This window comes from Lynx rufus, unplaced genomic scaffold (assembly GCF_022079265.1).
Source record: "Lynx rufus isolate CCGP_SWC_20201006 ecotype Redwood Valley unplaced genomic scaffold, mLynRuf1.p SCAF_27, whole genome shotgun sequence".
In the NCBI taxonomy this organism is placed as follows: domain Eukaryota; kingdom Metazoa; phylum Chordata; class Mammalia; order Carnivora; family Felidae; genus Lynx; species Lynx rufus.
In genome coordinates, this window is record NW_025814842.1 from 14,078,689 (window position 1) to 14,099,888 (window position 21,200).

Genomic DNA, 21,200 nt, shown 5'->3' on the forward strand with positions numbered 1-21,200 from the left:
GCAGATGTCCTCCTTCATCCTTATAGGGACAGTGGGTTTTTCTACTTTTGCAAAATAAAACACACCTGAAGGACAGTGTGGGTGTGTAGTTTATCTGCAGACAAGGGGATGGAAAAGTTATAGTAGTTGGTTATTCCTGAAGAACAGAAAATTGGGGCGCCCGGGGGGCTCAGTCGGTTAAGCGTCCGATTTCGGCTCAGGTCATGGTCTCACCGTTTGTGGGTTCGAGTCCTGTCTCGGGCTCTGTGCTGAGACAGCTCAGAGCCTGGAGCCTGCTTCTGTCTCTCTCCGCCCCGGGGTTAACAGGCACATGCTGGGGGGGGGAGTGGCCCCGATACCAGAAAGAAGGGCCACGGAGGCCCTCTTTCCGCATGCATTCACTGCAGCTCTTTGGAAGTGGAAACTGGCACGTCTGTGTTGGGGGTCTCTTAGGATGCATGTGTTGTGTGGGTCATCACTTCCCCCAAAAGGCTTCCAGGTTCTTCTCAAGCCAGGAGCAATAAATTCGGGGTGTTTCTCATAGGTCGTTTCCACTAACCCTTGCCATGAAGGTCATTTTCTACGAGGCGGAGAGTGGCTGGGGCGTGAGACTGTGTTTTCTTTTGGTCTGTTGCATTCACTTGCATCTCCGTTTAGTGAAGTGTCCAGACTCTTCCACCTGCCTAAACCTGCAGCCTCCAGGTCGAGGCTGCTGGCCGCACTGAGAACCAGGGCCGTAAGCTTCTCCGTGGAACACTTACCTCTGCTCTGCCTCCTGTTTGTTTTCCTCAGGGGGGGGCTCCAGCAAGGGAAGGAAGCAAGGTGACATGGGACATAGAGGAATCAGGAGCATGTGAGACGATCCAGGAGGAGAAAAGACGGAGAAACCTGTCCCGGCCACAGAGGCCTTGTGCTCCAGGGATGGTGGCGACAGTGATAGTTCCGGGGCTCAGAGGAAGCCGCCTTTTTCTGTGTGTTCCCAGGCAGAATTAAGACCAATGTGTGAAATATCAAATGGTGAGGCCGATATTAACCCTATTCAGAGAACATCTAAAATGAACCCAGTGGGGGCGCCCGGGCGGCTCAGTCGGTTAAGCATCCGACTTCGGCTCAGGTCATGATCTCACGGTTCGTGAGTTCGAGCCCCGCGTCGGGCTCTGTGCTGACAACTCAGAGCCTGGGGACTGTGTCAGATTCTGTGTCTCCCTTTCTCCCTGTCCCTCCCCTGCTCACACTCTGTCTGTCTGTCGGTCTCTCAAAAATAAACAGACATTAATAAAAATGTAAAGGAACCCAATGGAGTAGGCTGTTTGGGGGCTCACGTGTGAGTTTGAACCTCCAGAGGCGTTTATTCTGAGGCTGGATTCCATCCCGGCGGCACAGTGGAGGAGGTGTATCCTGCATTAGGTCGAGGAATGGAGTGGCCCTGGATGAGCCTAAAAGCCTGAGATTTGGGGATTCATATTTATTTGGGGGGCTCTTTTGCATCCGCTGAATTTATTGAATCTCCAAGAGGTTGGATTTTGCCACTTGTCCACGGAGTGATCAGTCCTAAGCTAGTGCCTGTGTTGCTGTAGCTGGGCCCGCCCAGGTCCGGAAGGATCTTGCCTCTTGCTTCCCTTCTTCTGGTTTACTGCGATGCCACGGGGCTCTGACGCTCTGCGTCAGGTGTTGGGACCTCACAGCTGCCCACTGTGCGGGCCGCACGTAACCGCGGAACCCCCGGAACGAAGGCCTTTGGAAGTCTGCTGATCTCCAGATGCCGCCAGGTTATTCCACATCCTTCGTTTCCTGACAGATGAGCTTTCTTGCTCGTGTCCTCATTCTGTCACATATGTTTTCACACCGGGGCTGCACGGAGAGGAGCGTGGAATCCGAGAATACAAGGGGTCTCAGACACTTTTCAGCCCCCATTTCACACGTGCGAGTTTCGTGGCCGGGATTTGCGTGAGGCCGTCGTCCCACCAGGGCAGAGAGGGCCCTGGGGTCCACAGACCCACATCCTCTGCATGCCAAGGCTTATTTATTGATTGATGCTTTTGTCAGGGTAACTGTTTTCCGTAATGATCTAGAATAGAAGGCGCTCCATATTTCTCTGCTCTTTCTTACAGAGGCGCCTTGGAAGCATTACCTGTACCTGCTGCCTTCATTCGTTCACTCTTGTTCTCTCTCGAGGCTGCTCCAGGTTTTGGTTCCCTGAAGCTGGTCTTGCGGGATTTACTGGTGCCTCGGCATGACCAAATCCAAGGGAGCGGTTCCCGAAATCCACCATTTCCGGGTTTTCTGTCTCCATGCCAATTTTCTTGTCACGGCTCTTCTCTTTCTGTCCCCTGCCTGGTGGAGTGCCCAGGGCTCAGCGTTCAGGCTTCCTTGTTCTCTGTGTATCTCTGTTGCCTAGGTGACTCAAGGACCATGTCTTTAAATTCCCTTCGGACACTTGGGTCAATGCTAATTTTGTATCTCTAAAGCTGACCTCATCCCCTATATGCTTGACATCTCCATTTGGACGTCTCGTGGGCATCTCCAACGCAGTGTGTCCCAACGGAATGCTTGTCTCTGTGTCACGCCCACTCGTATCCAAAATCTTTTCCTCCCCCCGTTTTCCATCTTACTGAACGGCACCAGCGTCCAAAATTCTTTGTTGCTCAGGTAAAAAATGTAAGTGAGCTCTTCCTGGAGTCTTTCTTTCTCTCCTGTGTCTTCAGATAGGCGAATCTAGCCTGAGTTTGGCCGGGCTTGCTTTTTAGCTACAGATGGCACCCAGCTGTTCCGTGTGCGTCTCATCCTCCTTGGACCAATGGGCCACCCAAAGCCCGTTGTCATGTTGAAACCAGGTGAAGAGGTGAAAGCCGCCAAGCGCGAGCACATTTCAAGCTTCTTCTCGGGTCACGTCCTCTAGTACCTCGTTGACCCAAGCTTCGTGGCCAAGCCCAGAATTAAGGAAGGGGAAGTAGCCTTTGCCCAGCAAAATGGTCAGGCCCAACATTAGTGGGGTGGGGATGTGTACTCTTCCCAGGGAGGTGGGGGGCAGAAAGTATGTATTTCCTGAACAGAAATCTAATGTAGCACGTTGGAGAAGCATTTAGAGGGGAAATGTCCTTATCAGTCAATGGGATCTTTAGCCAACAGGGTCTCTTTATGAGGAAACGAGGACCTGGCTGTTCATTTTTAAACTTGTGGTGCTTCTGAGTAGCTCTTTGAGAATGGGTGTTTTATGATTTCTAGTTCCTAGAAGCAGGGATGGTCATGGTAGCAGTGGTGATGGTGATTGGATGATGATTGTGGCGGCGGTGTTGTGTGTGTGCGTGTGTGTGTGTTTGCAGACGCGCGCACATTAAAGGAGGGTGATGCTGATGATTTTTAGGAGCGAAGGAGATAGCAACACTTCCCTAAAGGGGTTCACTTTTATGTTGTCTTCTCTTCCTCATCCCTTTTCTGATTTCGTAATTTACCCTTATGACGTGGCCACCGTCGTCACTCAAAAATCTGTGGATGTCTACGTATGGTATTGAAAACGTATATGCTTTTTACAGAATTTGGTGAAGGTTAGTTCACTGCCTTCTCCCCCTCCCTTTTTAACCCCTCTCATTAGGAATAGAACCCTAGGAGGAGGGTTCAGGGCATGAGAAGGGAGGAGTGGGAGTTTGCTCTGAAACCTCTTAGGACCGGCAGGTGCCAGACGAATGTGGCAAATGGCACGGTCGGCAATGTCTTGCATGCATTTGACGCCAGCGAATTTTGTAGGTCACGGCGGGGGACTTTCTCCAATTCAGCATATTTCCCACCCAGCCCTAGGTCAGCCTTTTTTCCCCCTTGTGTAGTTTTTATGAGTGATGCGAGGCTAAGTGACGCAACTAACCCGTGCAGCCAGCGTCTCTCATCCGTCTGCTCTAAGCAATCTCGATGATTGCCAAGTGCGTCGCTTCTTTATTTTATTAGAAATAGTTTTTTTCATCTACACGCTCAGACATATGCATCAGCTAGAGCCTGGGCCAGCCCGGAGGCGTGTGCTCATCACCTCCACGCACAGGGGGATGTTTGTGCCAATGTCTGCTCGGCACGAAGAGGGAGATTCAGGCCCTTTTGGTCCTCTTTATCAAGCACGAAATCTGAGAGTGCATTTCCTTAAGGCATGTCTGACTGTCCTCTGTGGTCTGAGGGGCCTTCGTAATCCTGACTGGGCCTCCCTTTTCCTTTCTGCGGAATGTGGATAGGGCTCTTCTGAGGATCAAATTAAATAATCTTTGTAGAAAAGATTCCAGGGAGTATAAAGTTCATAATACATGTACGATATGTCATTTTGTATAAAACTGCAGTTTGAAAATTTATGGACAGTTTGTTCCAAAGGCACTTCAAGCACATAACAATGATTCATATCTCTTGGAATTGCAAATGCTGCATGAACAGTTTGGTTAATGGGCAAAAATGTACTTCTAGTATTCTGGGCTCCCGGGGGGAGCCACATCCAAAGACCTATTAGTCATCATTCTGTCTTCTAGGATAGAATCCAACGGCGGACGACCATGGGTGATGGAGTGGATGTATGTATCCCCTTCTGCCAAATTCAGATGTTACTGCCCCAACCCTCAATGTGATAGTATTAGGAGGTGAGGCCTTCGGGAGGTAGTTAGGTTTAGAGGAGGTTATGGGAGCGGTGTCCCCGTGATGGCACTGGTACCCTTAAGAGGAGAAGAAGACACCAGAGCTTGCTCTTGTTCTGCTACGTGAGGACACAGCAGTCAGGCGGTTGTCTGCAAGCTGAGAAGAGAGCCCTCACCAAGAACCAAAGAACCAGCACCTTACTTTTGGACTTCCCAGCCTCCAAATCTAAGAAACAAATGTCTGTGGTCTAAGCCTCTCGATGTATGGTATTTTGTTATAGCGACCTGAGCAGGCTAAGACATCATGGAAAATTGGAAACCATGGTTCTATCACATGACTGAGGAGTGGGTATGTTTAGCTTGGAAAAAAAGAGAATACGAAGACAGGTCATGATAATGTCTTGAAATATCTGAAAATAACAAGAAAGCGTACTTATTTGCATGACAGATAAACCAGGAATGCCCTGCCCTGCAAGGCGGTGAGAGTTCTTTGTTTCTAGAGGACTATAGCAGAAACTGGGTGGCCATCTGTCTGGAAGTCCCGCGCTGGATGGTGGTGTGGAGAAGCAGCTGAATTTTCCTTCCTTCCAACTCAGGATTCTGTGTCGGATCCCGGGGGCACTCTTGCCGTTAGATAGAGGAACGATTTATTCCGTTCTCTTCTGCCAAGAAGCAGCTGACACGGTTGAACTCTGTGAGTTCGTTCAAGATATCAAGACTCACAGAACCTTCGGACATCATGTCTGAGAAGCACTGAGGATACGGGACAGAAAATGTCAAAATCATTATAATGCAGATGTCAACAAATGTCAAGATCATCACGCTAATAAATGAGCTGGGGATTTTATAATGATTTGATAGGAGTTGGTGAAGCAGGGCTTACCAGTTTCTGACACGTCTCCAGGAGATGTCTGTGTCAGCACTGGAACATACGTGGTAATATATTTGGCCAGCGCAGCTCATAATGCACTCGTTCACTTATTCACGCGTTCAGTGGCTTGGCTCACTCAGCTATTCGTTCACGTGTGCAACATGTACGAAGCGCTTCCTATGTGCCAGGGCGTGTGTAAGACACAGAGAGGTCTTCCTGTTCCCAGGAAGTGTGACTGAGCCGTCAAGGGCATATATGATATGATAGGAGCCGTGCTCTGGTTGAGATTTCCACCAAGAGGCGGCATCTGACTCTCTGGCCAGGGCGGTGTTCAGAAAGGGTCTGCAGGTTTGTGTCGAGTCGCGAGGATGATTGGCGGAGGCACGGAGGGGCAGTGACTTTTTAGAGGCGTCAGCAGAGTGTGGGATAGCTCAGAAGAAACTATGAGGCAGGGGGAAGGGTGGAGGACGAGGCTGGGCAGGGAGTCAGCTAATGAGCGGCTTTGTATATTACATGGAGAGTTTGGATTTTTCCTGTAGCAGCAGGAACGCACTGATGAATTTTAAGCAGGCAGTGATCAGCTTGGTGTGCCTCACACCCTGGCTTAGTCTCCCTCTGAGGACTGGGTTAGGAGTTGACTGCAATAACTCGAGGACTTGGGCTTGAATCCAGGGATGCAGAGGAGGAGCAGGGTCAAGAGATACGCAAGAGTGAGTCCCGAGAGTCGTTGGAGTAACGAATTAGAAATAACATGCGTATGCGATGGGGCGCCTGGGTGGCTCAGTCAGTTCAGCGTCCGACTCTTGATCTCGGCTCATGTCTTGATCGCATGGTAGTGAGTTCAAGCCCCACGTTGGGCTCCATTCTGGACGTGAAGCCTACTTAAAAAAAGAAAAAAAAAATTTCTATAAATATATAACACAGATACGATTAGCATATTTGTTTCACATAAGTATTGTATACTGATAATTGAAATGCTTAGTACAGTATAGTGCTTTGCATCTAAAGGACATTTGTCAGTTTGAGTAGTTATCACTAATATTTGTGTCCCAGATGGTACTCTCCTCTCTCTCTCTTTTGACAATGTTTCCAGGCTAGCTTTTCCATTCCACTCATGGGCCTATCATTTCTTGTTCCATTGTCTCGCTGTCTTAATTATTAGAGATTTTCCGCGTGTTTTAAGCCCCTCCGTGGCCCCCTCTTCATGCATTTCTGAGGGGTGGTCCCTGTTGAGAAGTTGGCCGGGAATATGCCTGGAATTATTGCTTACTGTGAAGTTTATGGCTGCAACGTCCCGATTGTAAGGTTTACAACTTCCAAATGCCGTAGCATCGCAGAGGAGCTCCCTGAGGCTCCGTGACCTTCAGGAGGCGCCGAGCCTCTGCAGAGACCCCCCCCTCGCACGCGCTCACCCAACTGGGCCGCGTGGCACCGTTGGCTGGCGTGTGTGTGTGCGTGAACGGGCACACACGTGCCGTGGATGTTGGGGAGCTTTACGAGTTGACAAGGCACCAGACCATATTTCGCTGCAGACTCCATCCGTCCTGGAGTTTGTGTGTCTGTTGTGAGTGCCGTATCCCTACTTCTGGAAGAATAATGCTGGTTACCTGTAAACTCGTGAGTTTAAGCTGTAACCCTGGAGAAAATTATGTCCTCCGTCGTACGGGGAGAGGTAGGAAGGCGGCTCGGACTCGATTTACAGCCGTGGCTCTTTATTTTTGCTGCCACCATGGAGCCTTTGTGGCTTGGGCCTAACCGAAGATGGACGTGGGCCGAGCGATTGAGTTTTTCCGAGCGGTCGTCGGGTCTCTGCAACTCCGGATCCCCGGGCTCCGTGCGAGATGGGCAGGGCTTCTCTGTCATCCACAAGTTAGGTGTTGACCCAAGTGCACTAGAAGGGAATTTCTCAAATTTCAAAAGTCGGGGTTATTTTTATGGCTTAATGTTTGGAAGATGGGATGACTAGCCAATATTTACAGGCTCGCTTCCCAGTGGATATGTAGAATTTCCTCCTGGTGACCCTGCCACTTGAATTCTTACTGCTTTTATTTGCTAACTTAATATTGGATAGGGCCACCCCTCCCACTTTTCTTCTTAAAACAGAAAAAAAATCTAAGTTTTCTTACCTCTGTGTTCTGCTGGGGTAATTTTGGAGTTTCTGTTCCCTCTACATTAAAGGGGAGAAATTTATGTCTTCACGGCATCTCACCTTCTAATTCAAAAGCACATCTCTCTGCCAAGTTAGATATGTCTCGTTTTATTCCCTTTATTAGAATTTTATAATTTTCTCCCTATTGGTTACAGCTATTTCCAGATGTATGGTCATATTTGTCGTTTTAATGAATATCATTCTTTTTACATGATATATTCTAGTGGGTTATCGCTAGAATGCGAAACACCGGGAGCTCATGGCTCGTGACTCTCCACATGGCTCCAGCTCAGGGGTCCCGACTGAGGAGGGAAATTGCCTCCTGCCCCCTTTCTTCTCTGCCCTGGAGGTGCCTACTTCCCGGACGTGCCAGTCTTCAAGGGCACCAGGGCCTTTTCCACGGCCAACCCAATGGCCTTTCTCAGGCTCGACTTCCCTGTGACATTCATCAGCGTGGACTCTCTTTTTTTGTTTTTAATTTTTTAATGTTTATTTATTCTTGAGAGAAAGAGAGCGTGAGCAGGGGAGGGGCAGAGAGAGCGGGGGACACAGAGTCCGAAGCAGGCTCCAGACTCTGAGCTGTCAGCACAGAGCTCAACGCGGGGCTCGAACCCACGGACCGCGAGATCAAGACCTGAGCCGGAGTCGGATGCTTAACCGACTGAGCCACCCAGGCGCCCCTGTAATAAGTAGCTTTAATTGTTCTTCTCTTAGTAGATGTTATCTCGTGGACACGTAGTTATGTTCTTTCTTGACATCAACTATTCACTTTATCACAAATGGCTCTGAGTTGAATCTCCAGATCTTTCCCTACTCATCCGTATACTCGACAGTTTTTAGGACCTCCCCGGTTGTCAGGCACTGGGGTGACTACATCCCTGCCCTTCAGGGGAGTGCCAAGATGTGGCACCGCGGGAGATGCCACCCCCCGGGGATAGGTGGGAGGCTCTATCTGTCCGTATCCCAGCAGCAAACGGATGGCACACCCAGAAGAGGGGATTGAAGAGAGTTTAGCAAAATATTTACCAAGTTTCAGAGATCCACAAGATTGACAAGGGATGCTGACTCACCTAGGGATCGCCACAGAAGAGAAAGCTGTTGGCCTGCCAAACCCTGCAGCGGGGGGAGAGGAGGGAGCGGTTCGCAGAACACAGGGTTAGCTATAACCCCGGGGGTAACCCTAGGACAGGGCTGCCCTGTAGCAACAGCGGCATAGAGAAAGCAGCCTCTATCCAACCACTGTCCCGTCGGGAGGGAGCTGGGGAGTACGTACCCCAACCTCTCTCTCTTTCCATCCATCGTGTCTGTTGGTGGACTTCATCCCAAAGCCATAGGGCGGGGGAATCCCTGATGCTGTCTCTGTCGGTCTGTCTCCCGGGATAGGAAGCAGGGAAAGAGGGTGGATGGTGGATCTGGAGAGAAACGTGAAGATTATTTGGTAGAAGTGCTGGGGGATGGTTGACCTCAACTGGCTCTTCCTCCCTTTATCTTTAGCTTGACTCTGCAGACTTCAGCTGAAATAACTCAGAAGGCAGGGCCCGGAGGAGGGAATGATGAGTCTTCCCAGGCCGAGTGCCAGGCAGCGACTCTATTCCCACCCCTCTGTCCCTCTTTTCTTCTTCTTCCCTTTGCTCATCGGAACTTCCGTGCCTACAAAACTCACTGTGGTCGGCGGCGGCCGTAACTGTTTCTGGCCAGATCGCAAAGGCACTTTCAGAAGAGAAGGTTCCCAGATGCACGGAGTCATCCCTCCTTGCTCCAGTGCTCACCTTTCCTGGCTAAGTGAGGACCGACTCGAGCCTTGTCGGTGATCTTGAATTCTTATTTATCTTTGCCACTGCGTTCCGGGGCCTGCTAAGTAGGCACGTGAAAATGCCAGTGAAGATTTTTGCTGCTTTGTTGAACCTTTCTGGCAGATTAAATTGGGGGGAAAATGGGAGCGCACGGACCACAAAATATATAATTCGTAGTTGTCACACTGCACCGTGAAAAATGATCTTTTTTGAGGCTGCTAAGTGGGTGCCTTTCACAATGGAAGAAATAAAGCCACAGAAAGGGGGGAGAAAAGACTTCACCGGGAAGTGTCGTTCCCTTTGTGTTCTTGGTGGGATTAACATGCATTCCTAGTCTTAATTCCTATGCCATTTCAAAAATGAATTCCTTCCCTGGCCCTTCGGCCTGTTTGGGAAAGGCTGGCCATGTACGATGCGGGGCAAACACAGCTGGGATGCATTTTAGCTCGGAGGTGGCATTTAATGGACAAAAGAAATGCTTTATCATCAGGGGAAGAAAAAGATGCGCTAACCAAACCACCCGGATGACGTAAGAGGAAGAATCAGATGTTTTCCATTGAAGCTGCTCGGTTAGATTGAAGGTCAGTCGTGCCCCATTCCAGTCATCTCCCTCCTTGACCCTTGGGCTCCGTGCTGGCAGGAAAAGCCATGAAAGGCCGAGCTGGTGGCCTAGTGAGAAGAAGGGAAAATCCAGGGTGAATGGGCAAAAGGAGGAAAAAAAACCCTCTCTTGTCAGTAGTCCCTTCATCATCTTTTTTATTATGCATGACATCATCCGTTATATACATCACGTATACGTCAGGTAATAATTCTGTAATGTCGCTTCCCAGTGGGGGATTACCAGGCCCTCTGAGGCCCTTTGTGTGCGTTACCCAGTGAGGACCCCGTCTCTTTTTTGCGGTTGTTTCTAGTTGCACGAAATAAGTTTACAGCTTCGAACTGTGTTTTGATTAGCTTTGGAAACCTTGGAATTCTATGCGTTTTTAAAATTTATTTTTAATTCTCATTTTTTCTAACATTTATTTACTTCTGAGAGAGAGAGAGAGCATGGTTAGGAGGGGCAGAGAGAGAGGGAGACAGAGGATCCGAAGCAGGCTCCTCTCTGTGAGCGCAGAGCCGATGCGGGGGCTCAAACTCACGAACCGTGAGACCAGTGACCCAAGCTGCTGTCGGACGCTCAACTGACGTGGCCACCCAGGAGCCCCCATAGGCATTTTTCATGTTTGCTTTTCACTTGCTTTTCACTGAGTGTCTGAGATTCATCTATTTATCCGTGCATTTTCATAGCTGTACGGTATTCCTTTTAATGAGTTCCTGCCATTACTTTGTCACCATCATGCTTTCCCGTGGTGGGTTGTTTCTTCCCGAAGAATTTCCTGGATGGAACATTCGTGTGTGTGTGTTGGAGGCTCCATTACTTTTGGAAGGTCAAATAATTAATCCTTCAGATATTCCATTTCTTCACCTGTCAAGGGATCCTGGTAACACCAACCTTGCCTGGTTAATGCAGAAGTGGATGTAAAACCATTGCAAATATTAAAGTCAAAGCAGTGATCATTAATAGGTGGAGGGAGGGTGGTCGAATGGATCTATGGACACAAGCAAGCAGCTTAACGACGTGGTTCGCGCTGGGATCTTTCTCCATTCCATTAAGTCTGGGTTCCTTGAAGTCTTGAACTTGGAGTGTACCTTCAGTGAGGGAGCATATAGAGTGGTGAAGATAGAAGTTTTGAAGGATGCAATTCCTCCTCTAGATATCGTGAAGTTCCTGAGCATCATCTGTCTTTCTCCTTCTTGCTGCTTGATAGCTGCCCCCAGCCTTTCCCCCCCTGCCCTCTGTCGCGGCTGTGGGTCCTATCATGCTGGCGGCTTCCAGGTTCATATCTTGGGTTTGTCTGCCACCTGAACTTCCCTGGTCCTATGTTTCAGCTCCACACGGGACATCTGAGTCTATCTGGATGTCCCTCGGGTGCCCCAGAGACCACAAGCGCAGTACGGGGCTCATCTTTGTGAGTGGTGTTACCGCCCGGTTCCTGCACCGGAAGCCGGGCTCACTCACTCCTTCCCACGCTTTCCGGCGCTAACACTTGCTGTCTCCTGCCCTGTGATGGGATCTCTTAAATATCTCCCAAATCCTTCCTCTCCTTTTGATCGCTGTCACCACTGCCGTAAAACGAGGTCCCCGGCGTCTCTTGTCTGCTGCTGCAAGAGCCTTGGAACTGGTCTCCTTCTTTGTCGCAGAGGCCGGGTTTTGCCTTCCTTTGGATCTCTAACTGTATCCAGAAGCCCAGTCTGCCTTCCATTACCAACTATGGAACTTTGACAAAGTTCCTACATTCTCAGACTCAGTGACCTCCTTTGTCAAACAGAGATCTAAATAATACCTTCCTCATGCAGTTGTCTAGAGATTGTGGTACAGTACATGTAAAAGCACTTAGCAGAGTGCCCAGCACGCGGAAAATGCCCCTCTGTCCATGGTAGCTGCCCCTACTGCTCGTGACTGGGGTCTGTCCTTGTGCGATCCACCTTCTAGGAGAAGTTTGTAAGTTATGCCTTAGTCTTGTTACTTTGCTTTTCTATGCTTTAGGCCCCGTCACTTATAGATAAGAATCTAACCTCAAGTGAATAAAGGCCACAAAATGACTTTTGTGGGCTCTAGGTGCTTTGGCCTTCGTGAGTTTCTTCCTCCATTACAGATGGTATCAGAAATTCTATTTTATGACTATGTTGTTTTGATTTTAAAAGAAATTTAAACATTTTCCTGGGCCCCTAAAAGTGACTCTAGGCTCTGTGTCTACTGTGATGAATAGATAAATCTTCTGTGAAGGGTACATGTGCCTTCTATCTATCTATCTATCTATCTATCCATCCGTTTATCCATCCATCCATCTATGCATCTATCTATCTATCCGTCCATCCATCCATCCATCCATCCGTCTATCTATCTATCTATCTATCCATCTATCTATCTCTCAGTTGACTGAGTGATTGATCAATCGATCGATCCATCCATCCATTATCTATCCTGATCTAGTCTTGCTGAAGTTACTCTCCCCACCTTTTCTTTTCTTTTAGTTTTTCCCTTTCCCCTCCCTCTGCCACTCTCTCCCCCTCTTCCCTTTCTGCCTTCCTTCCTCTTTCCCTCCTTTCCTCTCTCCATGCCTCCCTTCCACTTTTTCCTTCCTTCCTTGCTGTCTTTCTTTTGTGTGCGTGCAGTCATTTATTTCTGTTCTTTTGTTTATTATTGCTTTCTTTGGGTTGCCTCTATTTTCCTAACTCCTCAGGTTAGATGCTTACCACATTAATTATCAGTCTACCCCCCCCAATATATGCATTTAAGGTTATGTAGTTCTTTCCAAGTATTGCTTTAGCACTATCCTACAAGTTTTTAAAAATATTTTTTAATGTTTATTTATTTTTGAGAGAGACAAACAGAGCGTGAGTGGGGAAGGAGCAGAGAGAGAGAGAGGGAGACACAGAATCCGAAGCAGGCTCCGGGCTCTGAGCTGTCAGCACAGAGCTGACACAGGGCTCAAACTCAAGAACCGCGAGATCGTGACCTGAGCTGAAGTCGGACGCTCAACCGACTGAACCACCCAGGTGTCCCCGGTTGTTTTTTGATATTCATTGCATTAGTTTCGTGACGTTGCTATAACAAGTGACTGCAATCTCGGTGGCCTAAAAACCACAGAAATTTTCTCTCTCATACTCTTGGAGGCTAGAAGTTTGATATCAAGGTGTTGGCCAGCCCTCTGAATCCTTCTTTGCTTCTTCCTAGCTTCTGGGAGTTGCTAGCAATCCTTGACATTCCGTGGCTTACATTTGCATCCTCCAATATCTGCATCTTTTGTCAGATGGCCTTCTTCCCTCTGTGTCTGTACCTCCGTATCTCTCTTCTCTTGAGGATACCAGGGGTCTTAGTGTGTTGACACATGCAGTGTCCCTATTTCCAAATAAAGTCATATTCACAGTTCAGGGGTCCACTACTCAACCCAGCACCTCCATAGTTAAAAATGATGAAACGTTTAAGGCGTACAAAAGGTCTCATATCCCGTGCGGGTTAGAGCTCTACAAGACATCTTTAGTTAGTGAGCAGTCCATCCTTCTCTCGATCTCAGCAGGTACAGCCTCAGCTCTGATTGTGACTTACCTCCGGGAGTTCGCTTTTCTTTCCTGCAAGCTCAGTGATGCATCTACAATATTCTTTAAATTTTGTTTTCACGTTTTATTTCTTTTTGAGAGAGACAGAGACAGAGTGTGAGCGGGGGAGGGGCAGAGAGAGAGGGAGACACAGACTCCGAAGCAGGCTCCAGGTTCCGAGCTGTCAGCACAGAGCCCAACGCGGGGCTCGAACTCGTGAATCGTGAGATCATGACCTGAGCTGAAGTTGGATGCCTGACCGACAGAGCCACCCAGGCGCCCCACATCTAAAATATTCTTAAAAGGGTTTTATTCGGCATTTCTAGGTATATTACAGAAGACTTTTCATGTTGTTTTAGCCTTCCATCTTGTTGGAAACAGAATTGCCTATCACAGAGTGGGTTTTCTCTTACAGCTTTATTGAGATATTTTTCGCATACCATATCCTTCATCCACTTAAAGGGGTACAGTTTTGTGGCTTCTAGTATATTCTTAAGGGTACACAAATATCACCACAATCTAACTCCAGAACATCATCCCCACCCAAAAAGACAGCCCACGTACCTTAGCAGTCACTCCCCGTTGCCTACCACAACGCCCTCAGCCTGAAACAGATACTTACCTACTTTCTGTCTCTGGGGATTTGCCTGTTCTGTACATTTCATATGAACAGAATCATACCTACATAGGTCGTTCCTGACCAGCGTTGTTTACTTGGCATAATGTTTTCAAAGTTCATCCGTGTTGTAGTGTGCATCGCTATTTCCTTCCTTTTTTATTGCTTAATAGTATCTCATGGTGTGGTTCTGCATTTTGGGTGTTCATGCATCAGTCGATAGACATGGGGACAGACATAGGGGAATAATGCCCCTATGAACATTTCCGTTCAAGTTTTTGCGTGGGCAGATCTTTCCATTTTTCTTCGGTCCGTACCCAGGAATTGCTGGGTCACGTGGTCAAACGATGCTTTAGCGTTTTGAAGAACTGCCCAACCGGTTTCCAAAGTAGCTGTGCCACCTCACGTCCCTACTAGGAATGTTCTACGATGAGTGAGTTTTAAACCCAGCACAGGTGTTCGTACTTGACCTGGGAAGCATTCTTAGAGATTTTCGAACATTGTGAAGGTGAGGTTATTGGAACGTTAGTGGCACACAGATGGTGGGTGGAATGAGAATTCAAAGATCGGGAAGTCCTTGGGAAGTGTTGGAATGATCTCGTTCTCTGTTGATGGCCCCTCTGTTGGGATGTTGGCAGGCAGGAAAGATGTCAGGGTGCCTGGAGGTCATAGCGGACAGTGGAAAGGATTCTCAGGTAGAAAAATGATGTTCACCTGCGACCACGTCTGAGATGCTTGCTCGACCTCTGCTTTTTGATCTTGATCTCAACAGAAAATACATTTCTGTTTTCAGAGAAGCAGGAAAGTCTTGCCATTACGCGACGGAGCCCCGTTCTGTGACCGGAGCAGATTTGTTGGCCTTTGACTGGTCTGGGGATGCCTTCCTGGGAGGTTCAAATCCTCCTCAGCTTTATGGGCCGCCCATCATGAAAGCTGAGGGCACGGTTGACATCTCTCCTCTGTGCTCTTCCTGCCAGAGGCAGCAATGGGATTCTTACGGATAAAGTGGTGTGTGTGTGTGTGTGTGTGTGTGTGTGTGCGCGCACGCATGCCCGCGAGCATGCCTGAGTGTATGCTGAGTGGCTTGAATATTTGAAATGGCAAAAGGGAATGAGAGCCCTTAACAACAAAAGTTTTCTAGGCCTGAAGTAAAACCTCCCGTAACTCTTGGATTTCGAAATTGCCCATCAAGCTGTTTATCGTATAATGGAACAGTAGGTATAAAGCTGCCACCATTCTGGGAACTTCCAATTGCTCAGTGAGGCTTGTTACAGAGGCCTCCTACTCTGCTTGGCACAGTTATCACCCTTATGGGGTTTTTCTGTCTATGATTTGTTCTCAAACATTCTGTATTTCCTTTTGCCATTTAGATGAAATTTAAATAAAACCATTAGGTAAAGAACTGTGTCAGGTTGTTACACACTTTAAACTCATGATGAAATCAATCTGTGTGTCATTCTCTGTTCAAATGAAGCAAAAACACCTGCGGGGTTGGCCGTTCCCTGTTACTGGCTGTTCTCATTCCGTGTTGTACGCGTATCTCGTGGAATATGGAGGCTTGTAATTGCCCCACGGAGAAAGGAAAGCCGGCCTGGCTGAGCCTCAGTTCTGTCCCATTGTGTGTGTCCTTCTCGGTCTGCGTTGCTCCCAGTTTAGATGATCTCTTCCCTTTTGTAGACCTCCATCCAGTCTGTTCCCCAAAGGAGGGAGAGGCTTCTTCTTGGGAATTAGACTCAACCCCAGAACTCCCAGTTGCCTTGAACTTCCTCTCAATATGAATGCGTTCAGGGCACAGTCCTGGATTGATAAATTGGGGACGTAAATTTCTCTGTGACAGGTAACGGTAGAATTTCCATCAAAGCCATAGCTCAGTTTGAGTGACGTGTCCTGATGTGGTGGTTTTCAAATAATTCTTTTTCCCTCCTTTTTCTAGGCTTATCCAAATCCCTTGGGCTCATCGAAGGTTATGGTGGACGGGGCAAAGGGGGCCTTCCCGCTACCCTTTCCCCGGCCGAAGAAGAAAAAGCCAAGGGACCCCATGAGAAGTATGGCTACAATTCCTACCTCAGTGAAAAAATTTCACTGGATCGTTCCATTCCGGATTATCGTCCCACCAAGTAAGTTCTGGTTGGGTCATTCAGAGCGACTTGCCACGTCACAGGGTTGGGTGTAGACCCGAGTCTGTGACATGTTCTCATGTTGTTTGTAACTAGCAGAGGAGCTTTGATCTCACTCAGTCTCCTTCACAGTCAACAGACCAAGTACTGTTGACCATGAAATATGATCTAAATAAAGTATTTACATTTTTAAAAATAATTTATAATTATTGTTTGCTTACTTGTTTTTTTTTTTTTAATGTTTATTTTTGAGAGAGAGAGAGTGAGGACAGGTGGGAGGGGGTGGGGGCGGGGGACAGAGGATCCAAAGCGAGCTCCGCGCTGACAGCAGAGGGCCCGATGATCTCGTGAACCTCAAGATCGTGACCTGAGTTGAAGTCAGATGCTTAACCAACTGAGCCACCCGGGTGCCCCCAATAAAGTATTTAAATTTTTATAAAAGGAACCGAGAAACGTATAGGAAGGTCCTCAACCTCAAAACCTTCAGTTTTAAGTAAAAAACAAAAATCGCCATGATTTCTACCTAGAGACTGCAATTTGTCAAATGTTAGTATATTGCCTTTGAGTCCGCCTTCTATACAGATTTATGATTATGTGATATATTGTTTGTGTCCTTTTTTCACTCAATATTATTTCATGAGCACTCTCTGATGTTATTAATTATGCTTCATTATGATCATCGTTATTTCCATTTTCGGAAATTTGGCTTATTGTCAGTTTTCCATAAATACCAGTTTCATAAATAACAATTTGATGGATGTCTACGCACTCAAATCTTTATGTGTCGTGATTTGGTATTTATTTTCTCAATCCACACTTCTTAAAAGTATAATCCTTGTAGCATATCATAGGACTACGTTTGGAGACTGGTGATACATTTTGGGATCTTGTCCTCTAGAAAGTTTATGGCAATCCTCACTCCAGTTGGAATAGTACCCGTCCCTTCCCAGACTGGGTACTCGCCTTTCAAAGACGCTTTGCCAAGCTGATGGGTGAGAAAGTATGTTCCATGATTGTTTCAACTTCTACTGTTTGATTGAGTCTTACCTTTTAAACAAGTGGTTTGCATCTTGATTGTCTCTTGAAAGGCCTTTGTTCTGCGGGCTCAGATTCAGGAATCATTTGTTTTCTCCTTGGGAAATGGAGAAGAGGGGTTGGTCATAGAATCAAGATGCTGGAGGAAAACCTATTTTCTAGGCAGGCGTCCACGTTGGCTTAACGGGTTCTTTGTTTTCTGTTAGATTTGTAGTGTCTCCTTTTTCCCATTTAGAGTGTGTCCTTGCTTAGAGTAGATTATTCCTTTTTCAAATGGATTTTGTACAAATCAGTTAAGTATCCTGGTTACTGAGAGAAATAGATTCAAGATAAAGAAAATTATCTTAAATGGATTTAAAATTGCAGCATTAGCCGAGAAACCTGTTAAATCTCTCTCTCTCTGCCTAATAAACATATATTCATTTTGAATCGCTAAGAAAACATACATCACCCCTGTTGGAAGCTATTTTGTGTTCCTGGACTTTTGCTCTCAAACACATCTGGCTGTTTTCATTTCCTGGTGCTCTCTGATTAGCCTTTCTTATTTGGATGTTGGCAAATAAACAGAGCAATGTGGGTTTGTTTTTTTTTTTTCACTCCTTTGGAAATGAAAATGTTTCCAACGTGGAGCTTGCTGGAAGTGGGTCAGTTGAACAGGTATTAGTGAGCACCTATTATGTGCCAGATGGTTTTCCCCATATTAGAGACGGAATATCGGCAAAGACACAGTCCTTGCCGACTTACTTCTTCTCTGGGGATGGAGGCAAACTTGTAGGCAGATTGATTTGGCACATTGTGGTCTGTGTGGTGTGTGTCAAGCCAGTGACGTACACAGCGTGATGCCTGAACTTCATCTCAACCCTTTCACCCCATGAAGGGTCAAAGGGAGAAAGATACGGATGGACCAGGCACCGGAACAACAGCAGAGTTGGGGGCACAAAGAAAAACATGGCGAGCTCGGGGGGGGGGGGGGACGCGTAGCTCAGTCGCGCTCTGTTAACTTAGCATGGTGTTTTGAACATATGACCTGCATCTGGCCCCTCCTGGAACTTTATTTACTAAGATGATCGGAAAGAACTGGAGAGGATGGTAATCTACAAGGGACAACAGAGCACGTTAAGGGATGACGTCAAGGAAGAAACACCTACACAATTTTGGAAGATCGAAAGAGGAGGGGTGAGTGGTCACTGACAGAAAACTGGATGAGGCTGGGACCCCACCTCCTGCATATGGTGCGGTGGGGTGGGAAGAGGTGAAGAATGCAGCCCAGTCACATCTCAGAACCCCAGAGACTCAGGCTTTGGAGGCCCTGGGTACTTCTGATGGCTGGGAGGTAGATTGGAAAACGGGGATTGAAGCTGTATCCCCAGATTCTTTCCCCCACACCACACAGCCAGGTTCTGCCCTTCCCTGCCTGGAAGAATATGGGAGATCTACTCTCCAGAAAAGGTGAACTCTGGGCTTGAACTCATAAGATATAGGCTAGGACAGAGGATAGGGCCACGTACCATTTAGGGACACCCTCAGCATCATTAATTGCCCCCCGCAGACTTTCACACCCCTGTAAATGAGTACAGTTTGAAGCATCTATTCTCAGGAAACCAGGCTAAGAAACAGGCTGACTGATATGATAGTTGGCTCCCCTCCCCAAGTTTCTGAGTTCAGCTCAATTTTTAAAAAAAAATATTTAATGTTTATTTATTTTTGAGAAAGAGAGACACAGAGCACAAGCAGGGGAGGGGCAGAGAGAGAGAGAGAGAGAGAGAGAGAGACACAGAATGTGAAGCAGGCTCCAGGCTCTGAGCTGTCAGCACAGAGCCCGATATGGGGCTCGAACCCAGGAACCGTGAGATCATGAGCTGACCTGACGTAAGGCACTTGAACCGACTGAGCCACCCAGGCGCCCCAGAGTTCAGCTCACTTAGTAGTAAGGCGTGCCTGTTGTAAAGCTCCATTTGTCTACACATAGCTGTCTTAGTCTGAAATAAGAAAGGAGAGCCAGGATCCCTGGACGTCTCTGGAGAGTCTCCATTACAAAAGGCCTTAACAACAGCAACAACAATAGAAAAGGCATCTGGAAGAGGAAGAGACTATAAACTGGAAAACTCGAATTGGTGGCTCAAATCATGGAATGTCTTGTTTTATTCACGGAACAAGACCTAGTGCTATGGTAAAGTAATAATTGGAGAATAACAGAGAAGCCTGGGAAGTTAAAAATGAGGTGGAAATAAATAATTCACTAAAAGAGTGGAAGAGAGCATTGAGAGAAACTTCTGGCAGACCAGCCGGTTAGACATTAAATAATAGGAATATTGGAAAGAGAACAGAGAAAACAGAAGACAATGGTCAGATTAAGGATACCTGGGTGGCTCAGTCAGTGAAGCATCTGACTTCAGCTCAGGTCATGATCTCACAGTTCATGAGTTCGAGCCCCCCGCATCAGGCCCCATGCTGACAGCTCAGAGCCTGGAGCCTGCTTGGAATTCTGTGTCTCCCTCTCTCTCTGCCCTTCCCCCCACTCATGCTCTTCTCTCCCTCTCTCTCTCTCTCTCTCTCTCAAACATAAACATTAAAAAAAACAGAAGAAAATGGTCAGATTAATGATGTAGCATAATTTTCCAGGACTGTAGTTCATAAGCTTTCAGGTTAGAAGGTCCCGCCCCATGTCTGTGGAATCACTGAAAAGAAAAATTAAACCCACATCATGGCATGTGAATGTTTTTGCACAACTTCTTAGATCACCCCTCTGTTTTCTAGCTGGGATGCTGCCTGATTCATGAATGAATCATTTAATAAAGCCAGTGAGATCTTCAAATTAAAAAAATATGTAAATGTAAAATTTCAGAACAGCTTGGAGGAGGAGAGAGTCCTAAAAGCTTTCAAAGAGCAAATGTGGATCAAATAAATCGTTGGTATTGGATTGCACAGTAGCAACGCTGAACTCTAGGAGAGGAGTTGAAAACACTGCTTTCGACCTCAAATTCCGTTGAATTCTTTGTGCCAAGAGGGAGCCCAGAGTAAATGTATTGCATTTCTGTAGCGTCTCCGCAATTGCCCCCTTCCCTGCATCTGTTTTCAGCAAGCTTCTCAAGGATATGCTCCAGTAAAACAAGGGAGTAAAGTGAGAAAGAGAGTGGTGATAGTATTGAAGAGACAGGAGGGTACTAAAGGCAGATCCCGGGAAGCCGATGAAGGAATGTTCCAGAGTCACATTTCAGGGTGACAGCTGTGTAGCCGGCCAAGAGAGCAGGCGTTCCACGTCGGAACAGGAGGATGGAGGGCTGTAGGAGGTATGTCTCCAAGGGAGGCCAGGGGACAGAATTATTTGATTACCTAATGTTTTTGACTACATTAAGAAGAATAATAATAATTATTATTATTGCTATTGTTGTTGAGGCAATTGACATACATTATATTAGTTTCAGGTGTGCAGCATAATGACGCGTGTGTACATTGTGAATAGACCGCGGCAAGTCTGACCAATGTAGTTAACGTCTGCACATCGGTAACAGGTTGTGAATACACTATTACTAACTGTAGTCACCACGCCGTACATTACATCCCCAGGACTTACTTTATTACTGGCAGTTTCTTCCTTTTGACTCCTTTCACCCACCCCCCTGCCTCTGGCAACTACCAGGCTCTTCTGTCGATGAGCTTGTTTTCAGATTCCACATATATGTGAAATCACCCAGTGCTTGTCTTCCTCCAAATTATTTCACTTAGCCTAATGTGCCCTCCAGGTCCACCCATGTTGTCACAAATGGCAAGATTTCATTCTTTTTCATGGCTGAATAGTAGTCGTGTGTGTGTGTGTGTGTGTGTGAGAGAGAGAGAGAGAGAGACATTTTCTTTATCCATTCATCCACTGATGGATGCTTACAGTGCTTCTGTATCTT

At 47.2% G+C, this 21,200-nt stretch overlaps 1 protein-coding gene and 2 long non-coding RNA genes across 8 annotated transcripts in view; 1 reads left to right on the top strand and 2 right to left on the bottom strand.

Annotated features, from left to right (window-relative positions):
• GALNT17 (polypeptide N-acetylgalactosaminyltransferase 17) overlaps positions 1 to 21,200 on the top strand; it is a 447,671-nt gene that overhangs the window by 146,608 nt on the left and 279,863 nt on the right. The window contains exon 2 of the mRNA XM_047089314.1: positions 16,083 to 16,266. Within this exon, the coding sequence (XP_046945270.1) occupies positions 16,083 to 16,266 (184 nt within the window). The remainder of the gene's footprint in view (positions 1 to 16,082; positions 16,267 to 21,200) is intronic.
• On the bottom strand, positions 4,982 to 6,278 carry LOC124519219 (uncharacterized). The gene is made up of 2 exons (XR_006964061.1): positions 5,464 to 6,278; positions 4,982 to 5,333 (listed from the first exon to the last, which is right to left on the bottom strand). It is a non-coding gene; the product is annotated as an uncharacterized LOC124519219 (long non-coding RNA).
• On the bottom strand, positions 6,291 to 14,255 carry LOC124519217 (uncharacterized). Of its 6 annotated transcripts, none has more exons than XR_006964060.1 (6): positions 14,156 to 14,255; positions 9,370 to 10,062; positions 8,874 to 9,012; positions 8,671 to 8,713; positions 7,059 to 7,684; positions 6,297 to 6,332 (listed from the first exon to the last, which is right to left on the bottom strand). It is a non-coding gene; the product is annotated as an uncharacterized LOC124519217 (long non-coding RNA). The 6 variants fall into 6 exon arrangements; XR_006964057.1 differs by having other exon boundaries at positions 9,264 to 10,062; XR_006964059.1 differs by having other exon boundaries at positions 7,059 to 7,356; positions 7,578 to 7,684; positions 8,874 to 10,062.